Source organism: Urocitellus parryii, chromosome 11 (assembly GCF_045843805.1).
Source record: "Urocitellus parryii isolate mUroPar1 chromosome 11, mUroPar1.hap1, whole genome shotgun sequence".
NCBI lineage: Eukaryota > Metazoa > Chordata > Mammalia > Rodentia > Sciuridae > Urocitellus > Urocitellus parryii.
This window is the reverse complement of record NC_135541.1, coordinates 15,171,011-15,184,715: the sequence shown is the minus strand read 5'-3', so window position 1 is coordinate 15,184,715 and position 13,705 is coordinate 15,171,011. Positions and strand designations below refer to the sequence as shown.

The 13,705-nt window shown below is 40.9% G+C and overlaps 1 protein-coding gene across 1 annotated transcript in view; it reads right to left on the bottom strand.

Moving 5' to 3' along the window:
• The window catches only part of Clic4 (chloride intracellular channel 4), a 69,854-nt gene that overhangs the window by 14,492 nt on the left and 41,657 nt on the right, over window positions 1-13,705 (bottom strand). Inside the window, exons 2-3 of the mRNA XM_026391661.2 lie at window positions 11,137-11,246; window positions 326-451 (exon numbers count right to left, since the gene is read on the bottom strand). Coding sequence (XP_026247446.1) covers window positions 326-451; window positions 11,137-11,246 — 236 coding nt within the window. The remainder of the gene's footprint in view (window positions 1-325; window positions 452-11,136; window positions 11,247-13,705) is intronic.

The following is a 13,705-nucleotide window of genomic DNA, read 5'->3' as shown; positions in this document are numbered from 1 at the left end:
AAGCACCTGCTCAGACCTCTGCCTAGGGTCAGTGGAACCCACAGCCCACAAGAGTCTTTTCTGATATGTCCCAAACCCGCTTTCTCCATGTTCCTGAGAGCTTAGACACATTCCCTTCTTTCTCAGTATGGCTTACTGGCCTAGCAAGAAGTCATTTCTGACATCTATGTAGCATTAATTATAAGTAACTTAGAAAAGACACCTGGCCATTCCCATATCAATGCTATGAGAATTTAAGTAAGCAGGTAAAGGGTCTCTAAGGACAAATCACACAAAGCTACAAAGAGGTAGAAATGTCTCCATGTACATTTTATTTGATACTCACTTGGGAGGACACAAGACTTCTTCAAGAAATTCCTCAATCTTATTTACATCCGTTTTGACTTCACTGTTGAAAGTTATAAATGGTGGGTGTGTCCCAGGAGCCAAGTTCTGCAGGTCTGCAGGCTTCCTGTTAGGCAAAATAGTCAAAATGAGATTTTTTTTTTTTTTTTTTTTTTTTTTTTTTTTTTTTACTCTAGTAAAGCAAAAATACTTTAGCCCATAACCCCAGCAATTCAGGAAGCTGAGGCAGGAGGATTACAAACTGGAAAACAGCCTCAGCAAGTTAGCAAGGCCCCAAGCAATTTAGCAAGACCTTCCCTCAAAATAAAAAGTTTAAAAGGGCAGGGATGTGGCTCAGTGGGAAGGTGCCCCTGGTTTCAATCCCCAGTACAAAAAAAGAAGAAAAAAAAAAGCAACAATACTTTAAATTCTTAAAGAGTAGTTCTAAATTTTCAAGGTATATTAGAATGAATAAGAGACAGCATTTAAAGACTAAGAGCTGCAAAAGTACACCAATAGAAAGCAGATCTCCACAAAGCACATATTCTATGGTAAGACCATTAAGTGTCTTCCATTATTCCAAATTTAACTAAGGTGCTTATGAGACATGGTGGTAGAATGAGGGGCAGAAAGACTTGGGAAAGTCAGTCTCTGATTTTCGACTCTGGTAGCAACTGTGCCTAAGACAGAAACTACGTAGGCCTTTTTTTGAGGGGAGCAGGAAAAAAATACAGGGGAACAGCTGATCCTGCAGCCATTTTCAACTCTAAGATTCCAACTCTTGGTGCTGCCTCTCCTCATTTTTATAGAAGTTCAGACTTAACAAGGAAAAAGATCACCAGATTATATAATAAATTATCAAAATTACTTCAGTAACCAGACATGGTGGCGCACGTCTGCAATACTAGCAGTTCCAGAGGCTGAGGCAGGAGGACCATGAGTTCAAAGCCAGCTCCAGAAACTTAGCAAGGCCCTAAGCAACTCAGAGACCCTGTCTCTAATTAAAATATAAAAAGGGCTGGGGTCGTGGCACTATAGTTGAGCACCCCTGGGTTCAATCCTGGTACCAAAAAGTAAAAATAAAATTACTTCAATATATAAGAGATAGCAAAATCAATGGTAAAAGGCAGTAGAGTAGATAAACACTATAGTGAAAAAGAAAATCTATAAGGAGTTTTGTCCACATTTATTTTTATTTTTATTTATTTTATTTTTTTTATATTTATTTTTTAGTTGTAGTTGGACACAACTATTATTTGTTTTTATATGGTGCTGAGGATCAAACCCAGGGCCTCGCGCTTGCTAGGCGAGCGCGCTACCACTGAGCCACAATGCCAGCCCATATATTTATTTTTTTAGAGTCATCAAAAGATCAAATTAGAATGGGTTGAAAGAAATTAATAGGAGAAAAGTGAACACATGGAAATATGTCAAATATCACAATTATCCAAGGAATTAAAAACTAAACAATGAAGCTATTTTCCTCTTATTAAATAGGAAAAACTGAAAATACCATAAAACACTAATAAAGATGACAAAACTTTATACTCAACACCACCACTAATAGCAAGGAATATTGTTACTAAATAGCCAAAAAGTAGAATGTCTCATTCAGGCCCCTCCCATGAATATTAGAATACATAAATGAGATGACCAGATATGGTGTGTTTCTTGATAAAACATGAAGTATAAAGCACTATGAAATATTCTTACCAAAAAAAAAAAAAATCTGAATCTAATCAAGCCTTGGAGGCATGTGTTTCTCAAAGTATGAACCAGGCAACCCCTTGCCCAGGGTAGTCCACGAGGTCAAAACCATCCTCTTGGTACCAGGGCATCCATCTGCCTGATCACTCTCATTTTTTTGTGTATGCAGAGTCAAGTTTCTAAATTTATTTTGGCTACTTGGTGTGTAAGATGACAAGGTAATTAATCCTGAAACAGATACAAGAAATCTACTCTTCAATTAAAGCAGACTATTTAAAACAAAAATTGAGGGACATAACCAAATACAATGAGTGACGTGTTTAGACAGTGATTTGAACAGAACTGCTATAGATGAAAAAGATACTTTGGCAATAACCAGGAAAATCGGATTATAAACTAGGAACCAGGCATAACAATGGCATTGTGGTTAGGTAAGAAAACGTCCCTGTTGTTTGGAGACCTCATTGAGGTTAGCAAGGATGAAATGACATAATGTCCAGGATTTGCTTTAAAACATTGTAGCCAAGAAAATGTAGTAAAGTCTAAGCATTTCAGAAAATGTAGTAAGGTTTGGTAACTATATTGGGGTTATGGAGAAGTTTATTCTATTCTTGCATATGTTTGAAAACTTCCAAAATTAAAAAAAGTAAACTTTAAACTTAAAAAAAATATATAACAATATCACTTCAAAGAACTTCCCCTTCTCAGCCCATACACCGGAGGAGCTGGCTTTCCTGCCTTCTTCCTTCCTTCCTGAACACAAATGCACAGAATCTGAATAAAATAAAAGATATCTTTAAGTGGATCATGAAAATGGAATACTTGGTTGTTAAAAAGCATTTTCTAAACAGAGGGCCTGGATCCATACTTAGCCCAGCTGTCCACGTCCCCTGGTCTCATTCGTTCCCATTCTCTCTTAAGCTCCATCTTTCCATCCAGGTTGGAGAGCGCCTCTTCGGTCTGTGACCACATTCCAAGCAAAGACACAATGACTTATTGAACTATTCGATTATTCCAATTTTCTAACTTTACCCAAGCTCTAGGGCCTCTCTTTCAAATCAAAGACAAGACATATTTTCTTAAGCTCCAAAGACGACTTCTAAAAGTCAAGGTCTGATTTGATTCTTTCCCCGAGCACCTTCAGTCTGACAAGGTAAAGGCGAGCTCAAAATGGCGGGAATACCTGAAACCTGAGGTCTTCCAGACCCCTACTCACTAAAACAGGGGTAAGCCTATAATGTTAGCTACTTTTTATAAGTATTCAACTTCAAATCCTAACTGTCATGGTTTAGAACTAGGCTATCCCTCCAAGTCTCTGTGCTCAGAGGCGGGGCTTCTGGGAAGTGACTAGTCCTGAGGATCTGAGCTCACCAATCCAGGATGGCTGAATGGACTCCTGGGAGGTGGGACCCATAGGTCACCAGGAGCATTCCCTGGAAGGACTTATCATCTCTCTGGCACTGTCTTTGTCTCGCTCTGCTTCTTGAATGTCACGAGCTGAGCACCTTCCTCTGCCACACCCTTCCACCAAGACGCTCTACCTCACTGAGGCCCAGAGCGATGGAGTCAGCCAACCATGTACTGAATACTCTGAAACCATGAACCAAAATAAATCTTTCCTCCTCTAAGTTGTTTGTCAGGTATTTTGGTCTGACTACCAGAAGAACTAATTCTTTTATAACCTGCCCCTCATTGGCTTCTTTTTACTCCCCATTCAGACATCTGTTCTTCATTGATCCTGAAAGAATCCCATATGTTCAAGACCACAGTCATCTTTAGTCTAGACGTCACTCACTGACAGACTCATTTGTTCCCACTGATAATTTACTTCCTCTTCAATTCAAGAAGATCTTGTACATAATCAAAAGTCCTGAAACCCTAAAAGTTCAGGGTTCATATACTTCTTTTTCAAATCTTAATATTTTTCAAGTTAAAAAAGTTAAACAGGCTGGGTCTGGTGACGCATGCCTATAATCCCAGTGACTCAGGAGGCTGAGGCTAAAGGATTGCAAGTTTAAGGCCAGCCTGGGCAACTTAGCAACACCCTATCTCAAAATAGAAAGTAAAAGACACTAGAGATGTAGCTCAGTAGTGAAGTACCCTAGGTTCTATTCCCAGTATTATTTTTTAATACTGGGAAAATGTTTTAGAAAGCTAAACAACAACAACAAAAAAATAGCACAAAGGTAAGAAAAATCATCTCACCAAAGCAAGAAGGCTAATAAAATAAAACTTGTATACAGTACACAAAAGAGGGGCTGGGGGTTAGCTCAGCGTAGTGGAAGAGCTTGCCTTTTATGCACAAGGCCTGGGTTCCATTCCCAGCACTGCAAAACACACACACACACACCCCAACACACATCTCCCAGGGAATGATGCTGGGTGAGTAAGAACATTCTTTCCTCTCTTCACGTACAAATTGTGATCACCTGAAAACAATTTTCTTATTCTAAAGTCATAAAACATAATCATCAACATTTTTACAATACATAGTAAATTATGTGCCTAAGTATAAAGTAATAATACAAGTTTGTCTTTTTTTAAATTTTTTTGAAGTTAGAGATGGACAGCATACCTTTATTTAATTTGTTTATTTTTATATGGTGCTGAGGATCGAACCCAGTGCCTCACACATGCTAGGCAATCGCTCTGCCACTGAGCCACAACCCCAGGCTCACAAGGTTTTTTTTTTTTTACTAATAATTTTTTCATGAATGGTGTACAGTTGGATAAAGGGGAAGAACACCATGCTTAAAAATAGCCCATGAAAGAACCAAAATAAATAACAACTATTACTTCTATAATTAATCATGACAGCTTTTAAACTCTCCAAGCAAAATTATTTATTAGAGGAGGGACTAAGGTGGCATGGCAGAGAAGAAAGAACCAAAGTTGGAATAAGATGGGCTGATTAAAGTCCTAAACTCTGTCATTCACTCACTGCTTCCCTAAGGAAGCCCCTGCCTCTCTGGGGGTATAGATATTTGATTTTTCATCAAATAATGCATGTGAACGTGAACTCAACAAAAGTACGAAAACAGAAGTCATTGCTGCCTTCCACATCACATTAACAGGGCGTTACACAGATGATGAGATCAGCAGATTTAACTTGAGTACAGCTAATGTTTCATGGCTAGTTGTCCAGCATTAGCCAGTTTATAATAATAAAACCTGATTTAGAGGACATATTCAACCAAGGAAATGAAACCAGGCACAGGACAACCATTTTCCCAGTTGTGTACTGATTAGTCCATCGTATTTCTGAAAAGCTATAAAAACAAAGGTAATGAAACTCTTTCCAGGATTAACTGTTGAGACAGATGCAGGACAACCATGTCAGGTCCTTATTCCAAGCAAGATCTGAGAAGAAACTGGTCCCACTTAATGGACCAAAACTGAAGGGCCAAGTCCTAGGCAGTGGGGTGACTCTCTCACAAACTGCACCATCAACCAAACAGAATGTAAGATCCTGACTTCTAGCCCTCAGCTGGTGCTCAGGGCCTCAGGCATTCCGGTTGACTCACAAGGGCTCATTTCACAGATGCTTCACAGAAAGTTAACATTGCAGGAATTGCAGTTTGAGATATTTGGAAATGAACTGATAAGTAACAGCTAAAAACAGGACATCTTCAGTTTATTTCATAAAAGGCCTTCCAACAAATACTCAGCAATTCATTCAAACTCATTCAAATGCTTGCCTTGGGTGATAATCTAGAAAAAGCAAAGGGCCTGAAGCTCATGCCTTGAAATAAAGGCATGGTTATTCTTTAGTGTTGTGTGTTGTGGGGTTTTCCCTACTAGCCCATTTCTTTTTGCATAAAACAAATTATTTTGTTCTCTCTCATTTTATTTCTAGATGAAGAAAGGAATGAAGAGAAACGAAAACAGGAAACCAAGAGAGGGAAATGAGGGAACAAAAAGGAGGACCCTACAGAAGCTAACACTCTCAGCAACTTAAGTGCCTCCAATTAGGATTTAATGCAGTGCACATGGACCAACTGGAGGCCTGGGCTGGTGGCTCAGTCCCAGCTGCTTGGTGGGAAGTGAGGTTGGCGTAGCTATATGACACTGGAGCTGGCTCGTGAGGATTAACCTGTCTGTAGCCAGCTGACTGGCCAAATGAAGAAGTAAGTCTCAGTATGTAGAACTTATCTTTTAAGTTGCATTCCCTTTTCTTTTTGGTGGTGCTGGGGATTGAACCCAGGGCCTTGTGCATTCGAGGCAGGCACTCTACAAACTGAGCTATCTCCCCAGCCCCCCAAGTTGCACTCCCTTTTACAGGTGCCAATTTTCAAGGCACAAAATAAATTCACACACATCAAGAAAATATTGGGGGCTGGGGATGTGGCTCAAGCGGTAGTGCGCTTGCCTGGCATGCGTGCGGCCAGGGTTCGATCCTCAACACCACATACAAACAAAGATGTTGTGTCTGCCAAAAACTAAAAAATAAAAATTAAAAAATTTCTCTCTCTCTCTCTCTCTAAAGAAAAAAAGAAAATATTGGGCACTACATTTAAATAAATAATTGATCCCTCCCCATAAAAGTGAAGACCACCAAATCCTTTGCTTCTGTACACATTATTCCTACTAATTATTCCTTACTAGATTTGATATGTTTTGGCTTGATAATATTAAGGTCACTGAAGGACCTTAATGGACTCACCAAAACACACACAGCAAGACACCAAGACTCCTAGTAATGAAGCTTCTTTCTATGTGCCCCAGTTCAAGCAGTAAAAGGATTTTACAGATTTCTCTAAATGTAGTACACTACTAATGGTGATCTACTTCAGTATCTCTTTGTGGAATAATATTTAAAGAACAAAATAGCATACATTAAAAGACTCCAAATACAACTTTTATAATTCTTAAAGTGTTTTAATAATGCAATTTATAAACAGAATTTAGAAGAACTTCTGCTAATAATTTTTCTAATTCAGCTCTTAGCATCTCAACAGGATTTATAATCATTGGAAATCATCTTGAAAAGAACATAAAAACTTGTGGCAGCAAAGCTCTCCCTGTCCCAATGTGTGTGGGAGAAACAGAAACACAAAGACAGACAGACACACACACACACACACACACAGCACACACGGGACTAAGAATGCATCCAGAAAACTCAAGCTTCTCGAACTGTTCTGGGGAAGAGTGGAGTCTGCCTTCCCCAATGGCCGGCAGCAGGAGATGGATGACTCCTCTAACAGCCGGCCTGTTCTGTGCCACTTTGTCTCTTTGCATGTGGCATTAATGCTGCTTTTACTGAAGATCTACTGAACTCTTTTATCAACTTATTGCAGATTTTTTTTTCAGGAGAGTGGAACTATGAAACATGATAATGAAAGTAAAACTATTTGTGGAATTTGGAAATCAGATTTTGTTCTGAGTTTATAACCGCTTTTAAGATACACAGTTTCATAGTTCTATTGTAACATTTTTTTTATTATTGTGAAATTGTTAAAATTTAAAGTATCACAATATTGCAAAACTTTATGTTGCTACTATGGTGACTAGAACCCTAGTCAGAATCACACAACCTGTTACAAATGGTATACTTGCACTTGAAACAGAAGGAAATCGTTACTGATGATGTATCAGTGTTTAAAGTGAAATTGGACAAAGAGAAACACCCATTTCCCAGACTTCTAAAAAGTGGCCTTTATTCTGTCAGAGAGTATATCAAGGTTGAAAAATGGTTTGAAAGTTACCAGGCACAGTGGCACACGCCCATAATCCCAGCAGCTTGGGAGGCTGAAGCAGGAGGATCACAAGTTCAAAGCCAGCCTCAGCAACAACAAGGTCCTCAGCAACTCAGAGAGACCCTATCTCTAAGTAAAATATATTTTTTAGGTCTGAAAATAGAAAAAGCACCCCCAATAGTCCCAAGCACACACACAAGACTGAAGACATGTTAGTTTGTGTTCCCCTCCTTCTTCCTGAACTTAAATATGAAGTAGCGGACCTCAAGGGGCCGAGGCAGCTTGCCTGGGATCCCACAGATGTCGGTGGCAGGGCACTTTCTACAGAGCCAACTTTAATGCCTGGGACTTTCCCCTGCACCATGGTTGGTCTCCACTGAATGACATGTGATGACACCTGTAATTGTGCCCCCAATTTTAATATTTTTGCATGTTTGTCTGCAGCTTTTGTTCAAATCAAACTTTATGTAAAAGTAAATTCTTTCTGAAGCCTGGGTACTTTTTTATCTAAAATTTCTTTAATACTATGCAGCATGAACAGAAAATTAGGTTTGGAAATAACTCCCACTAAAGCAGAAAGGCTGCACTAGAAGCGAGTAATGGGAGACGGTTCAAAGCCTCACAAAAGACACACAAATCCCCCAGCACCGTCATCAACCCCAACAGAGGCTGAAAGAGACGGGCATCAGCAACAGTACTGGCAATGGGTTGTTCTTAGGGATGAAATGTCATGGACAATTGTTTTCTTCAGAGCAGAGAGTGGGCTTCTAAATAGTGCTCAGGGGAGTTCCATTGCTCACCACTGGTTTGTTCTGGGATCAGTACTTTTCACAGAAGAATTGGGCAATTACCAAGAATGGCAGTAAAATAAGCACTTATAGGTAGTTTCTCCCCCACAGAGTTCTAGAGTCACATTTAATGCTTGAAATTAATAACTTATTATGAAAACTCCTTTTTACTGTTTCATTTCTCTGTGACTTTATTTTATATTAATTTATTTACTCTCTTGGGGTACTTTTTCTTTGAAATTCTGTTCAAGATTCTTTGATTTTTTTTTTTTTTAAACCAGGAATTGAACCTGGGGCACTTAACTCACATCCCCAGCCCTTTTTATGTTTTGAGACAGGGTTTCACGGAGTTGCTTAGGGGCTCACTAATTTATTGTCATTTGAACTCATGATCCTCCTGCCTCAGCCTCCTCAGTCACTGGGTTACAGGCTTGGGGCCTGGCTTGGTTCAAGATTCTATGTAAGTAAACTCATGGGAAAGTTCTGGAAGGACAAAGACCAAACTTAAAAGCTAATAATCTCTGTGAAAGGGAAGCTGGTATCCACCCCCAGGGATGGGGTGGAAAGGACTCAGTATCATGTTCAACTTGTACACCAAAGTTGTCCTTAAGGAACAGCTTTTACTGGAGACCTCAAATTTATGAAGAAAACAAAAAAATACAGGTTTCAACTTCAGGCCTCTGGGTTCCGATTTCACACAAGCCCTAGGAGACACATGTTCTCCTGGGTATTTCTGGTCCTGAGGCCCTGGATGCCTTCGCCTTTCATATGTTACTGACACGTAAACAAACCCTTAAGCATCAATCAACTAACAATAATAATGCCATAAAAAACCTGTAAAAGAGAAAAAACAGATGACTTTGAAACAGCCCTGGAATTCCCCTCACTTTCTGAACCGGGCCCACTGTGGCTGGACTACCGCACAACCAAGGGCTTTGTGGAGCAAGGGCTTTTCAAAGCGTGGCAGGCAACTCGCTCGCTCAAAGCCAAAAATGGAAAAGGAAAAATCCGTGTATTTTAGGACAGAGTGAGGGTGTGTGCCTAGTGGCATGGTCTATTTTTAGGAGTTATATTGGGAAACTTCCTCTCTGGATGAGTGGAGGGGGGGGAAGTAATAGAAGGGTAACTACATGACTTACTTCATTCTTAAAATAACTCTCCAACCTGAAGTGGGGAATGTCTTCAACAACCAGGAGTTTTCGTCTCAAAGGCTTACTTCCACATTCATACCCCTAACTAAAAAGTTTCCTAGAAGATTTTATGGCTTATTTTTGATTCATAAATATTAAGTCTGCACCATTTCAAACTGCACTGGGAGCAAATAAAGAATAAACTTAAGGCATGGACAGACCCCAAGTCTGCTACCCTACCCCTGGAAAGGGGATTCCAGCTTTCAGATAACTCCCAGGATGTGCTGTTCAGAGGGATAACATACATCAATTCTGCCACCTACCACAAGTGACAGTTTATCCACATTTCCCCCGGACATTGTTCATGACTTTGATATGCTTAAAAAATAAACAGCAAACAATGCTGTGGCATTTATGTCAGAGGAATAAATGTCTACTGCCAAATTCTAAATTCACCACTGATACAAGTATTCTTAACCCTTGATTTAAATCTCCTGGGGATAAGAGGGGTATGAATTTGCTAGGAAGAAGAGAGTTCCTGAATAAAAAATAGCTTTCTATTTGTCAGGGATCTTCTTCAATCTGGCCTATGAAGAGAAAGCTAGAAACAATTCTTCATCTGGCAAGAACAAGCTGGGCACAGTGGCACATGTGTGTATCACAGGTACTGGGGAGGCTGAGGTAGGAGGATCACAAGCTTGAGGCCAGCCTCGATAACTTAGTGAGACCCCGGCTCAAAATAGAAATAAATAAAAAGGGGCTGGAGGGCTGCAGCTGTAACTCAGTGGCAAAGTGCTTGCCTAGCATGTGTGAGGCACTGGGTTTTATCCTCAGCATCACTTAAAAATAAACAAAATAAAGGCATGCTGTCCATCTACAACTACAAAAAGGGAATGGAGGGCTGGAGATGGATTCAGTCGCCAATGAGTCCCCTTTCCTCCCCACCAAAAAAAAAAAAAAAAAACCTCAGCAAGAACAATCATAGGGTCATGGGTAATTGCTCTTGTTTTATAATTCCATTTAACAAAATATGATTAAAGTTGTTTTTATAGAAAACTCCTTTTTATTCCCTGAAAAGTAGAAAATGAAATAGAAAAAGTTGAATGAACAGTATTCAGCGTTCTAAAAGTGCCATTCTGATCTTCATGTTTAGCACATTTTAGACGAAGAAAATGTGTGCGGAGACCTTCTCCATTGCTCCAGGCTTCCAGTGGAGTGCAAGGATTCCTCTGTAATCGCGCTAAAATGTAGCTCCTGAGAAACTTAAGGTGCACAAGAGGCTGCAAACAGACTGAGCGGACACGGCAGTTCTCTGACCGTAGGTTGTCCATGATACGACACACGATAAAGCTGTCCACAAACCAGCAGGACTTTAATAAAGTACACTTCCTTGAAATGCAATCAAAGTGAAGGATGGGAAAGGATGAAACTGAAAGACAGTAGCATACTCTCAATTTAAATTGATCCCAGACTACGACCATGTCTTACCTTTTCAGGTCAACAGTTGTGACGCTAAATACAACTCCTTTGAGCCAAAGAATCATGAAGAGCCTCTGGGAAAAGGGGCAGTTTCCTATGCTTTCCCCATCACTGCCGGCCTGAAAGCAGAAAGAAACATTAAAAACGAGGTCAGCATGAGGATTCGCAAAACGACAGGGCTTTCTGTGGATTCCCATCAAAGCTACCAGAAGACAGGGCCAGGTGCGTTCTGGAAAGATAGATTACTCGGGTCTTTCATTTGCCTCCTTCTCTTATGAGAAACGAGCAGCCCAACAGGGCACATGGCACACACCTGAATTCCAGCGACTCAGGAGGCTGAGGTGGGAGCACTGCAGTTTTGAGGCCAGCCTCAGCAACTTAGAGATCCAGTCTCAAATAAAGAAATAAAAAGACTGAGAACGTAAAGTGCCCTTGGGTTTAATCCCCAGTACCAAAAAAAAATTTTTTTTTTCATTATAAAAATCCTATATACTCTCTTACACATTCCTTCAGGAAGCAAGAAAATAACAAAAGATGCCTTTGTCATAAGCTATTTATAAACTTTTTAATGGATGGAGCAGCTAACTTTTCTAAGCTCAAGAATGAGGTAGAATTTTCCCAAAAATCTGAGTGGGACATATTTCCCTCATTACATCAGGTTTGCCCCAACTTGAAAAGGAGACAAGAAAACATTCTGACATTTGCTAGGCATCAACACAGCCTCTTTATTATGAAGTCTATAAAGAGTTCCAAAAATAACTCTTCAGCAAGGCATTCAAAGACGCTGCTGAGTCAGGAGGTGATGCGGGCCTGTGATCCCAGGGCTCGGGAGCCTGAGGCAGCCTCAGCAACAGCAAGGCCCCAAGCAACTCAGGGAGACCCTGTCTCTAAATAAAATATTACGGGGGGCGGGATGGGGGGCATGGCTGGGAATGTGGCTCAGTGGTAGTGCGCTCACCTAGCATGCATGAGGCACTGGGTTCGATCCTCAGCACCACATAAACATGAAGTAAAGATATAATGACCAGCTATAACTAGAAAATAAATATTTTTTAAAAAGTACTTCTTACTATCCTACTTAAATCCAGCTCAGAAAATTCAGAAGCATTTCAGTAAAATGCTCCATCCACAATAAGCCATTAATTCTTTAATGGGAATGAAGTACTTTGTTTCCAACTTAGTGTATCAACCTTCTGGAGGCTTATGCCGGGGGCCATGATCACCTCAGATGGCAAGGACACAGGACCTTTAGAAGCAGAAATCCTGCCGACCAGTAACAGGGGCCCCTCCCACTTCCTCCCTCCCTGCTGGGTGGGGTCACAGGAGGCCTAGTGGAGAGACTTTGATCACCAAGCAGCAGTAGTGAGGCCACCTCTGCTGCAGTATCAGGGAGGCCTCGTGGGGAAGTGGACTCTCACCCGTGCCCAGCAGTAATGAGGTGCCTCCACTTTGAGCATCAGTGGAGACCCACGGGGACACCTGGATTTCCACCTTCATGTGTCTGTAACAAGGCAATGATGTCCCCACCCCCCTCACCCTATCTCTCTCTCCATCAGAAAAGTTGAAACACAGGGTTAAACAAAACCCAGGGTCTTGTAATATGAAACCGCCAGGGTTTCCACTGAAAGTCACCTAAAAAGCCAAACACCAAACACCATCTCTGAGTGAGAAAAGGTAATCAGCAGCTGCCAGCACCAAGAAGACAGAGATGTCAGAACATCCGACAAAGCGTCTCTCTGAAGTGGTGTGATGAAAAATATTTCAATGAGCAACTATCAGCAGCTTGAGCTTGAAAAAAACCACAAGCGGAGAAATACAAGATGGAAAAAATGCAGTAGCTGAAATAAAAGGGTGACCAGGGGACCCTGACCTCCCACTTTCTCCACAGCTCCCTGGCCCTGAGCAGATTGTTTGGTCACTTCCAGCAAGTGCCACCCAGCAGGCCCACCAGATTCCCAAAGCAACGGGTCTGCCTGATCCTGGACTAGAACCTCCAAACTCTGATCCAAAATAAAAATTCTCTTTTTATAAGTCAATCATTCCAGGTATTTTGTTGCAGTGATGGAAAGTTCACTAACATAGACTCAGAGCCCAGTGGAGGGAGAGAGGGAGAATCAACGAGCTGAGAATCACCCAGTGAGCAGCACTCATCCATAAACAAGAAGGAAGTGACGTCATCTCAGGAAAAGGGAGAGAACCGGAGAACATCATGCTGAGTGAAAGAAGTCAGGCTCAAAAGTCAAGGGTCGAATGTTTTCCCTCATGTGCAGAAGCTAGAGAGAGAGAAAAGAAATAGAAGGGAAAGTAGAGAGGACAGGAAAGACATCAAGGGGAGGGAGAGAAAGGGAAAGAGCTGAGGAATAAAATCAACCAAATTATACATGCATGTACCACAGCCGTTATGAATCCTCTTTCATGTATAAACACAATGCACCAAGGTGGGGAAGTGCGTGTGAGTAAACAGAGGGAGGACCAGAGGAATAGAGGAAGGAGAACTGGAGGAGGCAAGGGGGAGGGAAAGGAGAAACACTAGGGAATGGACTGGAATAATTATGTTATGTACATACATGCCACAATG